The sequence below is a fragment of the Pseudophryne corroboree genome, chromosome 1 (assembly GCF_028390025.1).
Source record: "Pseudophryne corroboree isolate aPseCor3 chromosome 1, aPseCor3.hap2, whole genome shotgun sequence".
NCBI lineage: Eukaryota > Metazoa > Chordata > Amphibia > Anura > Myobatrachidae > Pseudophryne > Pseudophryne corroboree.
Window position 1 is genome coordinate 169,138,326 of NC_086444.1, and position 22,706 is coordinate 169,161,031.

General features: G+C 48.3%; 1 protein-coding gene across 1 annotated transcript in view; it reads left to right on the forward strand.

Annotated features, from left to right (window-relative positions):
* MRPS27 (mitochondrial ribosomal protein S27) overlaps positions 1-22,706 on the forward strand; it is a 278,880-nt gene that overhangs the window by 155,217 nt on the left and 100,957 nt on the right. The window contains exons 5-6 of the mRNA XM_063963882.1: positions 15,022-15,136; positions 16,209-16,287. Of these exons, the coding sequence (XP_063819952.1) occupies positions 15,022-15,136; positions 16,209-16,287 (194 nt within the window). The remainder of the gene's footprint in view (positions 1-15,021; positions 15,137-16,208; positions 16,288-22,706) is intronic.

The window sequence follows — 22,706 nt, forward strand, 5'->3', positions numbered from 1 at the left end:
ACCTCCACCCGGGAGAGTGGGGACTTCATTCAGAAGTCTTCCAGCTGATTGTAAATCGTTGGGAAAGGCCACAGGTGGACATGATGGCGTCCCGCCTCAGCAAAAAGCTAAAAAGATATTGCGCCAGGTCAAGGGACCCTCAGGCGATAGCTGTGGACGCTCTAGTGACACCGTGGGTGTACCAGTCGGTTTATGTGTTCCCTCCTCTTCCTCTCATACCAAAGGTACTGAGGATAATAAGAAAGAGAGGAGTAAGAACTATACTCATCTTTCCGGATTGGCCAAGAAGGACTTGGTACCCGGAACTACAAGAAATGATCTCAGAGGACCCTTGGCCTCTGCCGCTCCGACAGGACCTGCTACAGCAGGGGCCCTGTCTGTTCCAAGACTTACCGCGGCTGCGTTTGACGGCATGGCGGTTGAACGCCGGATCCTGATGGAAAAGGGCATTCCGGTTGAAGTCATTCATACGCTGATAAAAGCTAGGAAGGATGTGACAGCAAAACATTATCACCGCATATGGCGAAAATATGTTGCTTGGTGTGAGGCTATGAAGGCCCCAACAGAAGAATTTCAGCTGGGTCGATTTCTGCACTTCCTACAGTCAAGAGTGACTATGGGCCTAAAATTGGGATCCATTAAAGTCCAGATTTCGGCCCTGTCTATTTTCTTTCAAAAAGAACTGGCTTCACTGCCTTAAGTTCAGACGTTTGTTAAGGGAGTGCTGCATATTCAGCCCCCTTTTGTGCCTCCAGTGGCACCTTGGGATCTCAACGTTGTGTTGAATTTCCTAAAATCACATTGGTTTGAGCCACTTCAGACCGTGGAGTTGAAATATCTCACGTGGAAAGTGGTCATGCTTTTGGCCTTGGCTTCGACTAGGCGTGTGTCAGAATTGGCGGCTTTGTCATGTAAAAGCCCCTATCTGATCTTCCATATGGACAGGGCAGAATTGAGGACTCGTCCCCAATTTCTCCCTAAGGTGGTATCAGCGTTTCATTTGAACCAACCTATTGTGGTGCCTGCGGCTACTCGGGACTTGGAGGCTTCCAAGTTGCTGGATGTAGTCCGGGCCCTGAAAATCTATTTCTCTAACGTCCTAGTGGATGCTGGGGACTCCGTCAGGACCATGGGGGATAGCGGCTCCGCAGGAGACAGGGCACAAAAGCAAGCTTTTAGGATCACATGGTGTGTACTGGCTCCTCCCCCTATGACCCTCCTCCAAGCCTCAGTTAGGTTTTTGTGCCCGTCCGAGCAGGGTGCAATCTAGGTGGCTCTCTTAAAGAGTTGCTTAGAAAAAGTTTTTAGGTTCTTTATTTTCAGTGAGTCCTGCTGGCAACAGGCTCACTGCATCGAGGGACTTAGGGGAGAGAAGTGAACTCACCTGCGTGCAGGATGGATTGGCTTCTTAGGCTACTGGACACCATTAGCTCCAGAGGGAGTCGGAACACAGGTCTCGCCCTGGGGTTCGTCCCGGAGCCGCGCCGCCGACCCCCCTTGCAGATGCTGAAGATTGAAGAGGTCCGGAACCAGGCGGCAGAAGACTTTCAGTCTTCATCAGGTAGCGCACAGCACTGCAGCTGTGCGCCATTGTTGTCAGCACACTTCACACAGCGGTCACGGAGGGTGCAGGGCGCGGGGGGGGGCGCCCTGGGCAGCAATGTATAATACCTGTATGGCGAAAAATACATCACATATAGCCCTTGAGGCTATATGGATGTATTTAACCCCTGCCAGATATCACAGACTCCGGAGAAGAAGCCCGCCGAAAAGGGGGCGGGGCCTATTCTCCTCAGCACACAGCGCCATTTTCCCTCACAGAAATGCTGGTGGGAAGGCTCCCATGCTCTCCCCTGCACTGCACTACAGAAACAGGGTTAAAACAGAGAGGGGGGGCACTGATTTGGCGATATGAATATATATTAAAATGCTATAAGGGAGGAACACTTATATAAAGGTTGTCCCTGTATAATTATAGCGTTTTGGTGTGTGCTGGCAAACTCTCCCTCTGTCTCCCCAAAGGGCTAGTGGGTCCTGTCCTCTATCAGAGCATTCCCTATGTGTGTGCTGTATGTCGGTACGTGTGTGTCGACATGTATGAGGAAAATGTTGGTGAGGAGGCGGAGCAAATTGCCTGTAATGGTGATGTCACTCTCTAGGGAGTCGACACCGGAATGGATGGCTTAATTATGGAAATACGTGATAATGTCAACACGCTGCAAGCCGGTTGACGACATGAGACGGCCGGCGAACAAATTAGTACCTGTCCAGGCGTCTCAAACACCGTCAGGGGCTGTAAAACGCCCATTTACCTCAGTCGGTCGACACAGACCCAGACACGGACACTGATTTCAGTGTCGACGGTGAAGAAACAAACGTATTTTCCTTTAGGGCCACACGTTAAGGGCAATGAAGGAGGTGTTACATATTTCTGATACTACAAGTACCACAAAAAAGGGTATTATGTGGGATGTGAAAAAACTACCTGTAGTTTTTCCTGAATCAGATAAATTAAATGAAGTGTGTGAGATGCGTGGGTTTCCCCCGATAGAAAATTATTGGCGGTATACCCTTTCCCGCCAGAAGTTAGGGCGCGTTGGGAAACACCCCTTAGGGTGGATAAGGCGCTCACATGCTTATCAGAACAAGTGGCGGTACCATCTACAGATAGGGCCGTACTTAAGGAGCCAGCTGATAGGAGGCTGGAAAATATCCTAAAAAGTATACACACACATGCTGGTGTTATACTGCGACCAGCGATCGCCTCAGCCTGGATGTGCAGAGCTGAGGTGGCTTGGTCGGATTCCCTGACTAAAAATATTGATACCCTTGACAGGGACAGTATTTTATTGACTATAAGAGCATTTAAAGGATGCATTTCTATATATGCGAGATGCGCAGAGGGATATTTGCACTCTGGCATCAAGAGTAAATGCGATGTCCATATCTGCAAGAAGATGTTTATGGACACGACAGTGGTCAGGTGATGCAGATTCCGAACGGCACAAAGATGTATTGCCGTATAAAGGGGAGGAATTATTTGGGGTCGGTCCATGGGACCTGGTGGCCACGGCAACTGCTGGAAAATCCACCGTTTTTTACCCTAAGTCACATCTCTGCAGAAAAAGACACCGTCTTTTCAGCCTCAGTCCTTTCGTCCCTATAAGAGTCATATCTGCCCAGGGATAGAGGAAAGGGAAGAAGACTGCAGCAGGCAGCCCATTCCCAGGAACAGAAGCCCTCCACCGCTTCTACCAAGTTCTCAGCATGACGCTGGGACCGTACAGGACCCCTGGATCCTACAAGTAGTATCCAAGGGGTACAGATTGGAATGTCGAGACGTTTCCCCCTCGCAGGTTCCTGTAGTCTGCTGTACCAATGTCTCCCTCCGACAGGGAGGCAGTATTGAAAACAATTCACAAGCTGTATTCCCAGCAGGTGATAATAAAATTACCCCTCCTACAACAAGGAAAGGGGTATTATTCCACACTATATGGTGGTACTGAAGCCAGAAGGCTAGGTGAGACCTATTCTAAATCTGAAATATTTGAACACTTACAAAGGTTCAAATCCAGATGCAGTCACTCAGAGCAGTGATAGCGAACCGGGAAGAAGGGGACTATATGGTGTCCCGGGACATCAGGGATGCTTACCTCCATGTCCCAAAATTTGCCTTTCTCACCAAGGGTACCTCAGGTTCGTGGTACAGAACTGTCACTATCAGTTTCAGACGATGCCGTTGGATTGTCCAAGGCACCCCGGGTCCTTACCAAGGTAATGACCGAAATGAGGATTCGTCTTCAAAGAAAATGGACGACCTCCTGATAAGAACAAGGTCCAGAGAACAGTTGGAGGTCGGAGTAGCACTATCTCAAGTAGTTCTACGACAGCACGGGTGGATTCTAAATATTCCAAAACCGCAGTTGTTCCGACGACACGTCTGCTGGTCCTAGGGATGATTCTGGACACAGTCCAGAAAAAGGTGTTTCTCCCAGAGGAGAAAGCCAGGGAGTTATCCGAGCTAATCGGGATCCTCCTAAAACCAGGAAAAGTGTCAGTGCATCATTGCACAAGAGTCCTGGTAAAAATGGTGGCTTATTACGAAGCGATTCCATTCGGCAGATTTCACGCAAGAACTCTTCAGTGGGATCTGCTGGACAAATGGTCCGGATCGCATCTTCAGATGCATCAGCGGATAACCCTATATCCAAGGACAAGGGTGTCTCTCCTGTGGTGATTACAGAGTGCTCATCTTCTAGAGGGCCGCAGATTCGGCATTCAGGATTGGATGCTGGTGACCACGGAGGCCAGCCTGAGAGGCTGGGGAGCAGTCACACAGGGAAAAAATTTCCAGGGAGTGTGATCAAGTCTGGAGAATTCTCTCCACATAAATATACTGGAGCTAAGAGCAAATTTATAATGCTCTAAGCTTAGCAAGACCTCTGCTTCAAGGTCAGCCGGTATTGATCCAGTGGGATAACATCACGGCAGTCGCCCACGTAAACAGAAAGGGCGGCACAAGAAGCAGGAGGGCAGTGGCAAAACTGCAAGGATTTTTCGCTAGGCGGAAAATCATGTGATAGCACTGTCAGCAGTGTTCATTCCGGGAGTGGACGACTGGGAAGCAGACTTCCTCAGCAGGCACGACCTCCACCCGGGAGAGTGGGAACTTCATCGGGAAGTTTTCCGCATGATTGTGAACCGTTGGGAAAGACCAAAGGTGGACATGATGGCGTCCCGCCCGAACAAAAAACGGGACAGGTATTGCGCCAGGTCACGAGACCTTCAGGCGATAGCTGTGGACGTCCTGGTAACACCGTGGGTGTAACAGTCGGTGTATGTGTTCCCTCCTCTGCTTCTCATAACCAAGGTATTGAGAATTATAAGACGTAGAGGAGTAAGAACTATACTCGTGGCTCCGGATTGGCCAAGAGGGACTTGGTACCCGGAACTTCAAGAGATGCTCACAGAGGACTAATGGCCTCGGGAGCTAAGAAGGGACTTGCTTCAGCAAGTACCATGTCTGTTCCAAGACTTACCGCGGCTGCGTTTGACGGCATGGTGGTTGAACGCCGGATCCTAAGGGAAAAGGCATTTCGGAAGAGGTCATACCTACCCTGGTCAAAGCCAGGAAGGAGGTGACCGCACAACGTTATCACCACATGTGGTGAAAATATGTTGCGTGGGTGAGGCCAGGAAGGCCCCACGAAGAAATTTCAACTAGGTCGATTTCTGCACTTCCTGCAAACAGGAGTGTCTATGAGCCTCAAATTGGGGTCCATTAAGGTTCAAGTTTCGGCCCTGTAGATTTTCTTCCAGAAAGAATTGGCTTCGGTTCCTGAAGTCCAGAAGTTTGTCAAGGGAGTATTGCATATACAGCCCCTTTTGTGCCTCCAGTGGCACCGTGGGATCTCAACGTAGTGTTGGGATTCCTCAAATCATATTGGTTTGAACCGCTCAAATCTGTGGATTTGAAATATCTCACATGGAAAGTGACCATGCTGTTTGCCCTGGCCTCGGCCAGGCGATTGTCAGAATTGGCGGCTTTGTCTTACAAAAGCCCATATTTAATTTTCCATTCGGACAGGGCAGGGGTCTCGGCTTTACAACTTTGCCGAGCTGCTACCTGGTCGGGATCAAACACGTTTGCAAAATTCTACAAGTTTGATACCCTGGCTGAGGAGGACCTTGAGTTTGCTCATTCGGTGCTGCAGAGTCATCCGCACTCTCCCGCCCGTTTGGGAGCTTTGGTATAATCCACATGGTCCTTACGGAGTACCCAGCATCCACTAGGACGTCAGAGAAAATAAGATTTTACTCACCGGTAAATCTTTTTCTTGCAGTCCGTAGTGGATGCTGGGAGCCCGTCCCAAGTGCGGACTTCTGCAATACTTGTATATAGTTATTGCTTAACTATAGGGTTTTTTGTTCTGAGCCATCTGTTTAATGAGGCTCAGTTGTTGTTCATACTGTTAACTGGGTATAGTTATCACGAGTTGTACGGTGTGATTGGTGTGGCTGGTATGAGTCTTACCCTGGATTCCAAATCCTTTCCTAGTAATGTCAGCTCTTCCGGGCACAGTTTCCCTAACTGAGGTCTGGAGGAGGGGCATAGAGGGAGGAGCCAGTGCACACCAGATGTAGTACCTAATCTTTCTTTAAAGAGTGCCCAGTCTCCTGCGGAGACCGTCTATTCCCCATGGTCCTTACGGAGTACCCAGCATCCACTACGGACTGCGAGAAATAGATTTACCGGTGAGTAAAATCTTATTTTCTCCTAGTCCGTAGAGGATGCTGGGTGCCCGTCCCAGTGCGGACTAAATTCTGCAAGACTTGTATATAGTTATTGCTTACATAAGGGTTATGTTACAGTTTTGATCAGTCTCGGGCTGATGCTGTTTTGTTTCATACTGTTAACTGGTTCGTATGTTCCAGGTTGTACGGTGTGGATGGTGTGGGCTGGTATGTATCTTGCCCTTAGATTAACAAAATTCCTTTCCTCGTACTGTCCGTCTCCTCTGGGCACAGTTCTCTAACTGAGGTCTGGAGGAGGGGCATAGAGGGAGGAGCCAGTGCACACCCATCTAAAGTCTTTAGAGTGCCCATGTCTCCTGCGGAGCCCGTCTATACCCCATGGTCCTTACGGAGTCCCCAGCATCCTCTACGGACTAGGAGAAAAAGATTTACCGGTAGGTTTAAAATCTTATTTTCACACGTGAGAACGTATTTTATCTCCATGATTCCTACATGGAAACTTTAAGTTTGTGGTTTAGTTGCCATTTTATGTATTGCCATTTATCCAATAAATATCAGGGTGTTCTTTAGTGTAAAAATATGGCAAACCGCGTGTTGATATGTACAGTAGGAGGGTAATGTTTTGATGCACAGGATTACACACTGTTCAAGGCTATGATATTATTGCATTAGGCAGTGGTTTAGTTGTTTCCCTTTGAGCTGCAATTTCCAATAGCCTTAAGCAGTTGTGTCCTATACATGACAAGACGCTGGGTAAATTGGAGAATACTGGTAGCTGTAATAATCTGGTAAATGTTGTGAAAATCACTTTCAGTCAGATGGAAGAAATATCCCTGCCATGATGCTCTGCGAAAACATAGCTTCAGGCTGCCAGCATCTGTGCAGCTCTATTGCAGTTCTATCTCTTCTCTGCTCCACCAGGGGAACAGCAAATTATTCCTTAATTTGTACAGCTGTAACTGCAGCACCCCAGGTTTAACGTAACAGTTCGCCATAATAAATGAGTGGGATGACAATGACTTGATAAGGTTACAGGCGACCTGCAAGAACACACTGAGAAGAGAGTAATTGTGCAATTAAACATTCATTCTAGCAAGCACTAGGCGAGATTAAGGAGCCAAATATGCTGCTGCTTACAAAATTGGTTTCCATTTCAATGTACATGCAAACGAGAGGGCCAAATGCTACAGCTACACGTAATGCAAATAGAATTTTGGACTCCCTTAAACATTCATGCCTACAGTATAGATCAATGAACAATAGCACCTGCCAGTCATCATTTCCTTAATAACCTGATAGTAACACTTTTATTAAATGTAAAAGATGCCTATATAATAATACAGATCACTTAGCATAAAGCAGGATTAGGGAACATGTGGCGCTAACACAGTTGCCACCTCTTGCATTAATCAACGATTTAGCCATCTATTCAGTCTATTCAGTCTAATTTGTATTTTCATACCATATGGTTTTTTAATTGTACTTTAAGTCACCCCCTATGCGTATAATTCAGGAATTTAAGTTTCAGGGTTTGTAGCGAAGCAAGCAAACAAAAAAAAACAACTAACCCATAAAGAGCACCTATAAAGCATATTGTAATGCAAGGTGTGCAGATAAATGTATTTTCTCTTACGTCCTAGAGGATGCTGGGGACTCCAAAAGGACCATGGGGTATAGACGGGATCCGCAGGAGCTTGGGCACACTGAAAAGACTTTGACTGGGTGTGAACTGACTCCTCCCTCTATGCCCCTCCTCCAGACCTCAGTTAGACTTTGTGCCCAGGACTGACTGGACACTCACCAGTGGAGCTCTCCTGAGTTTCTCTAGAAAAGACTTTTGTTAGGTTTTTTATTTTCAGGGAGACCTGCTGGCTACAGGCTCCCCGCAGCGAGGGACTAAGGGGAGAGAAGTCAGACCTACTTCTATTTAGTTAAGGGCTCTGCTTCTTAGGCTACTGGACACCATTAGCTCCAGAGGGTTCGATCACTTGGTGGTGCACCTAGCTGCTTGTTCCTGGAGCCGCGCCGTCACCCCCCTCACTGAAGCCAGAAGAAAGAAGCCGGGTGAGTATGCAGAAGGCAGAAGACTTCAGTGACGGCAGAAGACTTCAGTAATGCGCTGCGCTCCATGCTCCCACACACTTCACCAACGGCACTCACAGGGTGCAGGGCGCTGGGGGGAGCGCCCTGGGCAGCATGTTACTGGGTCTGGGAAGCTGGCAGAAGGCTTTTCGTACCCCCGCCAGCATTTTCATTTTTTAAATTTTAGCGGGCTGAAGCGCGCCGGGAAGGGGCACACCAGCGCCATTTTTTGGTGCATAATTATTGTTCTTATTAGCAGCGCTTTCAACATATATTTTTTGGTGGGATATATGGGCGCTAGGGTGTGAGCTGGCATACTCCCTTTGTGTTTCTCTATCCAGGCTTCCTTGTGGGTCTGTCCCCTAGCTGAGACAGTGTGTGTGTGTCGGTGTGTCGATACTCCGTGTCGGCATGTCTGAGGCTGAGTGTTATTCCCAGGAGGAGGTTGCTTGGGGAGCAGATGCGGGTCTGGAGTTGGCTCTGTCGGCGCAGCCGACACCTGATTTACTCACAATGTTAAGTACACTTAATACAAATGTGGCCTCTTTGTCTAAAAGGTTAGGTAAATCGGAGTCTCAGACACAGGTGTGGAGGAAATCCATGGAGGATGCTTTGTCTCAGGTGCAGACCCCATCAGGGTCGCAAAAGCGGCCGTTTACCCAGTTGGTAGATACGGATACCGACACGGATTCTGATTCCGATGTCGACTTCACTGAGGCTGCTTTACACCCGCGGTTAGTTAAGAGTATTCAGTACATGATTGTGGCTATAAAAGATGTTTTACATATTTCTGACGAACCTGCGGTGCAGGAAACAAGGATTTGTTTGTTCAAAGGGAAAAAAACGGAGGTGAAGTTTCCCCCCTTTCATGAAATGAATACTCTTTGTGAAAAGGCTTGGGAGTCGCCGGATAAGAGGTGGTAGATTCCCAAGATAATTTACATGGCGTATCCTTTCCCTTCTGATGACAGGGAAAAATTGGAGTCATCTCCAAATGTCGACAAGGCTCTATCCCGTTTGTCTAAGAAGGTGGCGCATCCGTCTCCTGACACGGCAGCTCTCAAGGATCCGGCGGATCGCAAGCTGGAGACGTCTCTGAAGTCCATTTTCGCTAATACTGGTGCATTGCTCAGACCTGCTGTGGCGTCGGTATGGGTGAGTAGTGCTATTGCTAAATGGGCTGAGAATTTAGCTGCTGATATGGATACCCTTGATAAAGATAATGTTCTTTTGACTCTTGGTTATAACAAGGACGCTGCAGATTACCTGAAGGATGCGGCGAGGGATGTTGGTCTCTTGGGATCAAGAGCCAATGCCATGGCGATCTCGGCCAGGAGGGCGCTGTGGATCCATCAATGGAATGCTGATGCCGACTCCAAGAGAGCTATGGAAGCTCTCCCCTTCAAAGGTAATGTTTTGGTTGGTGACGGCTTGGCTGACCTGGTGTCTACCGCGACTGCGGGTAAGTCGTCCTTTCTTCCTTATGTTCCCACACAACAGAAAAAGGCACCACATCAGCAGATGCAGTCCTTTCGTCCAAACAAATACAAGCGTGGAAAAGGTTCGTCCTTCCTCGCTTCAAAGGGTAGAGGAAGGGGAAGAAAGTTGCCTGCAGTCTCAGGCGCCCAGGATCAAAAGTCCTCCCCTGCCTCTACCAAGTCCACCGCATGACGCTGGGGCTTCCCTGGGGGAGTCCGGATCTTCAGTCAGGTCTGGGTTCAATCAGGCCTGGATCCTTGGGTCCTAGATATAGTATCTCAGGGATACAAGCTGGAGTTCCAGGAGGTGCCCCCTCACCAGTTTTTCATTTCGGCCTTACCAATGTCTCTTCCGGACAGGGAGGTGGTGAAGATGGAATCTCTTTGAGCTGTGATTTCCAGCCTAGAAGGCGTAGATTTTATGGCGTCAGTCGACATAAAGGATGCCTACTTACATGTCCCGATATATCCTCCGCATCAAGCTTTCCTCAGGTTTGCGATACAGGATTCTCATTACCAATTTCAGACGTTGCCGTTTGGGCTTTCCATAGCCCCGAGGCTTTTCACCAAAGTCATGGCAGAAATTATGGTTCTCCTTCACAAGCAAGGGGTTACAATTATCCCGTACTTGGACGATCTCCTGATAAGGGCGAGGTCCAAGGAACGGTTGCTGAGAAATGTGAATTTGTCTCTGTCGGTTCTGCGACAACACGGTTGGCTACTAAATTTGCCAAAGTCTCAGTTGATTCCGACCACTCGGCTGCCCTTTCTGGGCATGATTCTGGACACGGACTTACGGAGAGTGTTTCTTCCGGAAGACAAAACTCTGGAACTGCAGACGATGGTCAGGGAGCTTCTGAGGCCGACAAGTGTGTCGATTCATCAATGTACTCGGGTTCTGGGGAAAATGGTTGCAGCGTACGAAGCCATTCCGTTTGGCAGGTTTCATGCCTGGGTTTTTCAGTGGGATCTGCTGAGCAAATGGTCCGGGTCTCACCTGCACATGCACCGGAAGATAAGTCTATCTCCCAGGGCCAGGATTTTTCTCCTGTGGTGGCTACAAAGTTCTCACCTCCTAAGAGGGTACTGATTCGGTATCCTGGATTGAGTCCTGTTGACAACAGATGTAAGTCTCCGAGGCTGGGGCGCAGTCACCCAAGGAAGAAATTTCCAGGGGAAATGGTCGCTCCAGGAATCTTGTCTCCACATAAATGTTCTCGAGTTAAGAGCAAGTTACAACGGCCTGCTACAAGCAAGAAGTCTTCTTTAGGGTCGGCCTGTCCTGATACAGTCGGACAATATAACAGCGGTGGCGCATATAAACTGTCAAGGAGGAACAAGGAGCAGGGTGGCTATGGCGGAGGCCACAAGAATCCTTCGCTGGGCGGAACAACACGTGAGCGCTCTGTCAGCAGTCTTCCTTCCGGGAGTGGACAACTGGGAAGCAGACTTCCTCAGCAGACATGATCTCCATCCGGGAGAGTGGGCTCTTCACCAAGAGGTATTTGCAGAAGTGACGAAGTGCTGGGGAATTCCGCTGATCGACATGATGGCGTCTCGCCTCAACAAGAAGCTTCCGAGGTATTGTTCTTGGTCAAGGGACCCTCAAGCCAGTGCAGTGGACGCCCTGGTAACTCCGTGGGTGTTCCAGTCAGTGTATGTGTTCCCTCCACTTCCTCTCATTCCAAAGGTACTGGGAATCATTCGACAAACAAGGGTTCAAGCGATTCTTGTCGTTCCAGATTGGCCAAGAAGGGCCTGGTATCCAGATCTTCAGGAATTACTTGTGGAAGATCCTTGGCCGCTCCCTCTAAGAGAGGACCTGTTATTGCAGGGACCATGCGTGTTTCCTGACTTACAGCGGCTGCGTTTGACGGCATGGAAGTTGAGCGCCAAATCTTAGCTCGAAAAGGTATTCCCGGGGAGGTCATTCCCACTCTCCTTAAGACGAGGAAGGAGGTTACGGCGAAACAATATCACCGTATTTGGAGAAAGTATGTTTCGTGGTGTGAGACTAAAACTGCTCCTGCAGAAGAATTTCACTTGGGTCGGTTTCTCCATTTTTTGCAGGCAGGCATCGATGCAGGCCTGAAATTGGGTTCCATCAAAGTGCAGATTTCGGCTTTATCTATTTTCTTTCAGAAGGAATTGGCTGTCCTCCCAGAGGTTCAGACTTTTGTGAAGGGAGTGATGCATATCCATCCTCCTTTTGTGCCCCCTGTGGCACCATGGGATCTTGAAGTGGTCTTACAGTTTCTTATGTCTTCCTGGTTTGAACCTTTGCGTAAGGTTGAGTTAAAGTTTCTCACTTGGAAGGTGGTCATGCTGTTGGCTCTGGCGTCTGCCAGGCGAGTGTCAGAGTTGGCGGCCTTATCTCACAAAAGTCCGTACTTGATTTTCCATTCGGATAGAGCGGAATTGAGGACTCGTCAACAATTTCTGCCGAAGGTGGTTTCTTCGTTTCACATTAACCAACCTATTGTGGTACCTGTGGCTACGGATGCGGTGGCAGTTCCAAATCTCTGGATGTTGTGAGAGCTTTGAAGATCTACGTCACCAGAACGGCGGTTGCCAGAAAAGCAGAGGCGCTATTTGTCCTGTATGCTTCCAACAAGATTGGTCATCCTGCTTCGAAGCAGACTATTGCACGCTGGATTTGTAGTACGATTCAGCAAGCTCATTCGTCGGCTGGGCTACCGGTGCCGAAATCAGTAAAGGCTCATTCTACCAGGAAGGTGGGCTCCTCTTGGGCGGCTGCCCGAGGGGTCTCGTCACTTCAGCTTTGCCGAGCAGCTACGTGGTCGGGTTTAAACACCTTTGCTAAGTTTTACAAGTTTTATACCCTAGCTGAGGAGGACCTCATGTTTGCTCAATCGGTGCTGCAGAGTCGTCCGCACTCTCCGCCCGTGTTGGAGCTTTGGTATAGACCCCATGGTCCTTTTGGAGTCCCCAGCATCCTCTAGGACGTAAGAGAAAATAGGATTTTAGTACCTACCGGTAAATCCTTTTCTCCTAGTCCGTAGAGGATGTTGGGCGCCTATCCCAGTGCGGACTGTTACTTGCAGTGTATTCTTGCTGGTTGCATTAGTTTACACACGGGTTGTGTATTTGTTGTTTCAGCTTGTTGCTGTAGTTAATTCATACTGTTATCTGGTTTACGGTTACTCCAGTTGTACGGTATGTTGTGGTGTGGGCTGGTATGTTTCTAGCCCTTAGTTTAAACAAAAATCCTTTCCTCAAAATGTCAGTCTTTCCTGGGCACAGTTCCTATAACTGAGGTCTGGAGGAGGGGCATAGAGGGAGGAGCCAGTTCACACCTAGTCAAAGTCTTTTCAGTGTGCCCAAGCTCCTGCGGATCCCGTCTATACCCCATGGTCCTTTTGGAGTCCCCAGCATCCTCTACGGACTAGGAGAAAAGGATTTACCGGTAGGTACTAAAATCCTATTTTTCTGTTTGTGGGAAGGGTCAGTACAGCCTGCTTTATTTTTCTACTACAATTTAGAGTTTATTTCTTACACGCCCTCCCAACTGGAGGAAGAGAGATGCAGATGCACACACCTAGAACACGGATAGTAAAAATTATTTTAATAAACCCTCACAATTATCATGGAATATAATTGAAGTTCTTAGCACACATTTGCGCACATATGCGGGCCCATGTACCACGACCAGGTGACTTCATCACATGGGTCCCTAACATTCCTAATACTATCACATTATATAAATTTATGCAGGACTTACCTTTAAATAGTGCCCTTATCAATGTGTGATCTGAAATGCAGGATCCCAGCTAATTAAAACACCTGACGGTGAATGGGAGTGGTGCCAATACGAGAGGAAGGAAGCCTTGCCTTCCAGTGTACAATATATACACAAATATAGTGGGGGAAAAGGGGGGGGGGGGGAAAAGGGGGGGGGGGGGGACGACCTGAACTGCACACCCTATTACTAACGATATCAAGAGGTGCTATCATTCTGAGGCTTCTAATACTATGCTGAGGTAGAGAGATGCAGATGCACACTGAGGGCCTGTGTTTCAGATCACACATTGATAAGGGCACTATTTAGAGGTAAGTCCTGGATACATTTATATAATGTGATAGTATTAGCAATGTTAGGAACCCATGTGATGAAGTCACCTTGTCGTGGTACATGGGTACTTGCGCAAATGTGTGCCAAGGACTTCAGTTATACTCCATGATAATTGTGAGGATTTATTTAAATTATTTTCACTATCCGTATTCTTCGTACTAGGAGTGTGCATCTGCATCTCTCTTCCTCCAGCATAGTATTAGAAGCCTCCGCATGATAGCACCTCTTGATATCTTTAGTAATAGGGTGTGCAGTCCGTCCACCCCCCTTTTTTTATACCCACCCAACTGTAAAGCCCACATGTAATAGGCTCAGTGTGATTCCTGTAAGACATTTGCTAGATGTAGTGCGCCAATTAGATAAGTTTTGCTTTAATTGCACCTATAGGCAATCTCACCAGAATCGCTCCGGGACCTGTAAATCAGAGCAAATTACATTTGGGCCTAAGGGGAAAATTAAATTGAGGACGAAGGATGCGAAATGCCATTGCTGGGGTGTATAAATATGTGTATCAGCAGCCTACTCACTTCTTCGACCCTGACTAACCTTGGGCAGCTAATCTGCAAACAAAGTCTCTTAAGCGAAAAGTCTCAGTCCTGTTTCTCACAGGTACTGTTTGCCTTGCCTGGCTTTTCACATGCACAGTCTCAGTCCTGCTTCCTGCAGGATAACACAGGCTTTGGCCTGGTCTTTGCTTCCACAGTTCCACAAGAACAGTGTCAGAATTAGGGATCTATCTGTATCCTCCAGGTCTGAAACTGGCCACCCAGCCTGTTCCACTGCAACTGTACTACTTCGACCTAGGCTTTCTCACCAGGGTAGCACGCACAATCCCACTTGGACTGGACACACAGGCATCAGGCTCACTTGACTGCACAGTCCCACCTGGACTGTCTCCTCTCTGCAGCCATTAGGTGTTCTCACACCGGCCTTATCCGCTTTGTGGGCAGATCCCTCCTGCTTCACACAGAATGCATGTGTCAGTATTTTAATTCACCTTCATACTGTTACAAATAATAAAAATATACCATCATTTTGTTATGTAAGGTACTGTATGAAAACGGAACAGCTAGTTCTTCCACAAATATTATAGTATCTTCATCTTTCCTAAAGGTTTCGTCACAGCCCGAACTGCTGGTATTTGAGAAAATGGACAATGCATGCATGGATCAGAAAGTGTCTTAAATATGGTGCTCCAGACAAAGCTTTATATACTTTGAAGAATAAGGTAAGAACTGATATTAAAGTGTGCCCATCACATACATGTATAGCCATTTTATGCACTGCATCATATTCATGAGAATGCAGCCTATCCATAAAGTAGAAACCAGCATCATCACAAAGGTGTGAGACACAAAGTGTTCAGTTTACTGGGGGTCAATTCAATTAAGCAGTCTGTGACCCCCGACGAGAGGATTACTTCTCACATTCCTGTGGCAGTGCAAGCAGATATCCGACAGAAGTGCTGGGGTGATGCTGTTTTTTGGCTTTATCACGCCAGAAACAGCATCACGCCTGGCACTTAAGTCAGTCTGTTTGACACCCTGTTTAGTCCACAAGAACCATCCTTTTCCGACAGATCAGCACATTGAATTGAACAGCACATTCCCGCGCTATTCAATCCGTGCTGAATTAATTTGATCCCCAATGAGTACACTGATACTCCTTTCACACCAGAAAACCCATGTCCAACCTGGTTTATTGGGCACTTTTTTTTTTTTTTTTTCAAGCTGTGTCACAGTGGCTTGAAACCCCGTTCACACAGGGGGCTGGATCTGGGTTGTGGCCGGGTTTTTCCTCTGCTTGCACTTGCAGATGACCTCATCTCCAAGCGCCGGTGACCCAGTCAGATGACAAGTTTCACAGTGCAGGCTACCCGGGTCCGTTACCAGGGTCGGAGTCCCAGGTAACCCCTTTCACACCAAACCTGGACCTGGGTTATAAGTTTGGTGTGAAAGGGGAATTACAGAGTTGTTCCATGGCACATACAGTATGCCTAAGGGAAGTAACGGAGACCACTTGCCCTACCTCAGATGACCAATTCCAAGCCTGCTATTGAACAAAAAAGAAAAAAAAAAGTGTGTATATTTGTATTACAGACCACAGCAAAATAACAATGCTTTCAGAGTAAAAGCATATGTAACATGGCTACATAGTATATAGCAAGATGCTTTGTGCAGGGTGGACGTATTCTCTGTATACAATGATTCAGCATATGTCAATAGGCCATATTCATGTGTGTGTTTTATATGATATTTTCATTTTAGACCAAGCATTCATTCTCGAAATTCTTCATGCAGGTGCAGTATGGGATATTTCCAGATGACTTTACATTTAACTTATTACTTGATACGTTCATAAAGAGTGAGAACTTTGAAGGTACAGTGTAACATTTAAGGGGCAACAGTTTATATCAGTGGTTCCCAAACTTGTTTGAATCACGGCACCCTAGAGTATCAGAATTTTTTTCACAGCACCCCTAGGCCAAAAGTTTCTTACTGAGAAATTCAAAACAATATAAAATTAAGTAAATTGTGTTTATTTATCATCCTTTGGTTCAGTTATGCTTCTGATTGTCCACATGGTTTATGATTGGAAGCCACCAGCACTTGTTTTGTCTATTACATTGACCATAAATAATTTGAATTGGTTCTAGACCACCAACCCACGGCACCCCTGCAAGTGCACCCCAGGGTGCCTAGGCACACAGTTCGAGAACCACTGGTTTATATTTTTTTTTCTCTTACGTCCTAGAGGATGCTGGGGCCCACATTAGTACCATGGGGGTATAGATGGGTCCACTAGGAGCCACTGGCACTTTTAGAGTTTGAGAGTGTGGGCTGGCTCCTCCCTCTATGCCCCTCCTACCAGACTCAGTTTAGAAAATGTGCCCAGAGGAACCGGTCACAGCTAGGGGAGCTCCTAGAGCTTCTTTAGTTTTATTATTTTTCTAAGAGTTAGGCACAGGGAGACTGCTGACAACAGCCTCCCTGCTTCGTGGGACTTAGGGGGGGGCAGTAGTGTCCGCTCTGAGGGGTTTTGAGCCACTATCTCCGCTGACAGGACATTATCGAAGCTGAGGGTGATGATCGTTAGCCGCCCCAGGCGACCCCGCAGCTTGCCGCCACCCCCTAACAGAGCCAGAAGATTCTGGTGGCAAGTGAGTGACTGGCCCCCTCAGCAAGCGGGGAGCCGGTGTGAAGATGGCGGCAACAGGCTGGGAGCACAGTATTAACTGCGCTCCGGAGGCTCAGCGGTACATAGTGCGGCGCTGTGAGGGGTGCCCTGAGCCAGCGCCGATACCCTACACTGGTCAGCAAGCCTGTCAGGAACCTCTGTTACACTGCCAGCGCAACACCTCAGGCCGGTATAAAAAATGAAGAGCAGGAAGCAGCGCCATGTTCAGGGGCCGGAGCTTCTCCTCAGAGTGGACCCAGCAGCGTTCAGCGCCATTTTTCTGCCTGCAGATCTTCTACAGAGACGCTGACAGGGAGAGCTGTCCCTGCAAGCAACTCCAGCTATCCTGTGCGGTACCAGGGGGTTGTAGAAGGGTGGGGGGGAGGTTGTGTAAATACTGTGTAATCTATTAAGGTACACAGTAAGCGCTAGGTAGTTGTATTAGTTCTACTTCAGTAAGCGCTGTGTGTTGGTTGACTCCAATCTCTGTCTCTCTGTGGCATACTTTGGGCGAAACTGTGTGACATTTTCCTGTGTGTGGGGGGGGGTTTGTTGTCTCACATAGCCATGTCTAGAGACTCTGTGTCATATGCTGCAGAGGATGTTTCCTCTCGGGAGGAATCCATTCCATGTACACAGGAATGTAATATCTTGTCTCAGATCCCTATTAATAAGCCTGAGTGGTTGACCTCTATTAAGGGAATGATCTCTCAGATATCTACCATGGTAGCTCATACTGAGACTGAAACTCAGGTGTTAAAGAACTCTATGGCAGTTTGGTCAGGTTCTGTTCCTATTCCTGCAAAATCCCCTAGCATGTTCCCACAGAAACGTGCACTTGCCCAGATTATGCAAGATGACACGGATACTGACTCTGATACAGCAGGCGGTGATGGGGACGTGCTGAGGGGGGCGACATCCCTTGCAAAGGGGGTGCAGCTCATGATTGAGACCATTAGAAATGTGTTAAACATTAATGACACGCCACCTGAGCAGGTTCAGGAGGCTTACTTCACTGACAATAAGAAAGCCTCGCTAACCTTCCCTGCGTCTAAAGAATTAAATGCTATGTTTGAAAAATCTTGGGAAAACCCGGAGAAAAATTCCAGATCCCAAAAAGGGTTCTGGTGTCTTTTCCCTTCCCTGAGGAGGAGGATAGGAAAAAATGGGAAAACCCACCCATAGTTGACGCATCTGTCTCCAGACTGTCTAAAAAGGTGGTTTTACCTGTCCCTGGATCTACCGCGTTACAAGAACCGGCTGATCGTAAGATTGACACTACGCTCAAATCCATATTCACTGCTTCAGGAGTGGCGTTAAGGCCCACTATTGCTTGTGCATGGATTTCTAAAGCCATATTAAAGTGGTCGGGCACATTACTAGAGGATTTAGATTCTATGAATAGAAGTGACATTGAATTGTTCTTTTACGTAACATACAGGATTCTGCGGGGTTCATGGTGGAATCCATGAAGGACCTGGGTACGCTGCCTGCACGGATATCTTGCATGTCGGTCTCGGCTCGCTGGGGACTCTGGCTACGCCAATGGTCTGCAGACGTGGAATCCAGGAGAAGTGTGGAGAACCTAACCTACACAGGTCAGGCTCTATTTGGGAAGCGTTGGATGCGTGGATTTCAACGGCAACCGCGGGTAAGTCACCTTTCCTTCCCTCTGCTACTCCTTCTACGAAGAAACCATTTTCTTCAGTGGTGTCGCTGTCCTTTCGGACCGCTAAGGCAAAAAAGTCCAAGCCTCCTACCACTTTCTTTAGAGGTGGTTGTGCAAAATCCAAAAAGCCTGCAGCCGCAGGCTCCCAGGACCAGAAACCTGCTTCTGGTTCCTCAAAAACCTCAGCATGACAGTGGACTACACAGCCTGGAGGACGGGCTGGTGAGTGCGAGACTCAGATGTTTCAGACACATCTGGGTGTCGTCCGGCCTGGATCCCTGGGTACAGGATATTGTGTCCCATGAGTACAGACTGGAGTTTCAAGAACTCCTGCCTCACCGATTCTTCAAATCAGGCTTGCCAGCTTTGCTGATAGACAGGGCTATCCTACAGGAAGCCATACTAAAATTGGAAAAGTCACAGCTCATTATCCCAGTTCCACCTCATATGCAAAACAAGGGTTATTGTTCAAACCTTTTTGTGGTACCGAAACCGGATGGTTCGGTCAGACCAATTTTGAACTTGAAATCGTTGAACCCTTACTTGAGGGTGTTCAGATTCAAAATGGAGTCTCTCAGAGCAGTGATCTCAGGTCTGGAGGAGGGAGAATTTCTGGTATCCCTGGATATCAAGGATGCGTACCTCCACATTCCAATTTGGCCGCCACACCAGGCTTATCTCAGGTTTGCACTGTTAGATAGTCACTATCAATTTCAGGCACTGCCATTTGGCCTCTCAACAGCACCGAGGGTGTTCACCAAGGTGATGGCAGAGATGATGGTTCTCCTCCGCAGACAGGGGTGAACATAATCCCATATCTGGCGATCTACTGATAAAGGCATCGTCCAGGGAGAAGTTGTTACAGTCCATTGTTCTCACGACTCATCTGCTCATGGAACACTGTTGGATCCTGAACTTTCCAAAGTCACATTTGGAGCCGACAAGAAGGTTGTCTTTTCTGGGGATGATCCTCGACACGGAAGTGCAGAGGGTGTTTCTGCCAGAGGAGAAAGCATTGGTGATTCAAACAATGGTCCGGGATGTCCTGAAGCCAACCCGGGTATCGGTTCATCAGTGCATTCGCCTTCTGGGGAAGATGGTTGCCTCCTACGAGGCTCTACAGTACGGAAGGTTTCATGCTCTGTCCTACTAACTGGATCTCCTAGACAAGTGGTCGGGTTCTCACCTACACATGCACCAAAGAATACGTCTGTCGCCGAAAGCCTGGATTTCACTTCTCTGGTGGCTGCAAATGACTCACCTTCTGGGGGGGCCGCAGGTTCGGGATTCAGGACTGGGTCCTTCTAACCACGGATGCAAGTCTCTGGGAATGGGGTGCAGTCACTCAAGGGGAAACCTTCCAAGAAAGGTGGTGAAGCCTGGAATCCAGTCTTCCAATAAACATTCTAAGAGCCGTCTACAACGGCTTTCTCCAAGCGGCTCATCTTCTGCAAGATCGAGCCATTCAAGGACAATGTAACGACGGTGGCCTACATAACCCGACAGGGCGCAACGAAGAGCAGAGCTGCAATGTCAGAGGTGACAAGGATCATCCTCTGGGCAGAAAAGGACGTAAGAGAAAATAGGATTTTAATTACCTACCGGTAAATCCTTTTCTCGTAGTCCATAGAGGATGCTGGGCGCCCGCCCAGTGCTTCGTTATCCTGCAGTGATTACTTGGTTCAGTACTGCTTTGTTCTTGGTTAAGTACTGTTTTGTTACTTGGTTAAGTAATCTTGTTCAGCCGTTGCTGATTTTTCAAGCTGGTTAGCTTGATGTGCCTTGTATGTGTGAGCTGCTGTGAATCTCGCCACTATCTGTGTAAAATCCTTCTCTCGAAGTTGTCCGTCTCCTCGGGCACAGTTTCTAGACTGAGTCTGGTAGGGGGAGCATAGAGGGAGGAGCCAGCCCACACTCTAGAACTCTTAAAGTGCCAGTGGCTCCTAGTGGACCCGTCTATACCCCCCATGGTACTAATGTGGACCCCAGCATGTTCTACAGACTACGAGAAAAGGATTTACCGGTAGGTACAGTATTTGCTGGCGTATAAGACTACTTTTTTGCCCTGAAAAACATGCCTCCAAGTGGGGGGGTCGTCTTATACGCCGGGTGCACTTCAGTTGGGATAGACATAGCTGCCATAGTGGCCTTCCGATACTCGCCCGGTGCCCATAGTGGCCTCCCGATGCCCGCCCACCTCATTCTACTCACCATCCAGTATCGTGCGATATCCAGTGCGGCCGCGGCGGTTCACTAGTGCCAATTACAGGGAGATGCAGGGACTGGCCGGAGGCGCTGCAGTCGCGTTGTGGCCGTACAATGGTGACAATGACAGGTACTGTAATGGCACTAATACTAATACTAATGGCACTCATGTGAAACCGGTAACACTAAATGCACACAGGGGTATACTTTTATACATTTTACAACTTTCTCCTCGCCCCCTCCCCCCTTCTTATGCATACCTTGATAAATACTCCCTATCCAAATCTCTTATCAGGTCATAATATACAGTATGTCACAAATCTGATGTTCTTTTACGTTTTATTTGGTGTGTGGAAGGGGGTAGTCTTATATGGCGAGTATATAACAAACTCTATATTTTGAGTGGAAATGTTGGGGGTCGTCTTATACGCCCAGTCGTCTTATACGCCGGCAAATACGGTAATTTAAAATCCTATTTTTTAATATTTTACATTTTAGATTTTTTTTAAGAATACTATAGATAATAGCATTCCATCAGCTCCGTTAAGGTTACAACAAATATCATGGTGTTTACACTTTTGGACAATCCCTCTTTATTATAACTCCATCTGGAATAGGCACCCCTGCTATAACCTTGTGTCAGTGAGACACGCTGCCGCTCAGTCCGGCGGCAGCGTGTCTCAGCTGTCAGAACAGGAAGACAGGGAGGAGAGCGCGGCTGTCGAGTGGGAGCGGAGGCGTGTAGTACTGCAAACCAGCCGCCGGTCCGTGAGCCAATCAGAGCTCGCGGAGCGGCAGCCAATCAGGAGCCGCGGCTGCCGGTCCGCGAGCTCTGATTGGCTCTCGAACCGGCGGCTGAATTGAAGTACTACACGCCGCCGCTCCCACCCGACAGCCGCGCTCTCCTCCGTGTCCCACGGTAAGCAGCACGGAGGGGGGAGGGCATCTGTATACCTGGCACTGTGGGGGCATCTGTATAACTGGCACTGTGGGGGCATCTGTATACCTGGCACTGTGGGGGGCATTTGTATACCTGGCACTGTGGGGGCATCTGTATACCTGGCACTGTGGGGGCATCTGTATACCTGGCACTGTGGGGGCATTTGTATACCTGGCACTGTGGGGGCATCTGTATACCTGGCACTGTGGGGGGCATTTGTATACCTGGCACTGTGGGGGGCATTTATATACCTGGCACTGTGGGGGGCATTTATATACCTGGCACTGTGGGGGGCATCTGTATACCTGGCACTGTGGGGGGCATTTGTATACCTGGCACTGCCACTGTGGGGGGCATTTGTATACCTGGCACTGTGGGGGCATCTGTATACCTGGCACTGTGGGGACATCTGTATACCTGGCACTGTGAGGGGCATTTGTATACCTGGCACTGTGAGGGGCATTTGTATACCTGGCACTGTGAGGGGCATTTGTATACCTGGCACTGTGAGGGGCATTTGTATACCTGGCACTGTGAGGGGCATTTGTATACCTGGCACTGTGAGGGGCATTTGTATACCTGGCACTGTGGGGGCATTTGTATACCTGGCACTGTTGGGGCATCTGTATAACTGGCACTGTGAGGGGCATTTGTATACCCGGCACTGTGGGGGCATCTGTATACCTGGCACTGTGGGGACATCTGTATACCTGGCACTGTGGGGGCATCTGTATACCTGGCACTGTGGGGACATCTGTATACCTGGCACTGTGAGGGGCATTTGTATACCTGGCACTGTGTGGGCAT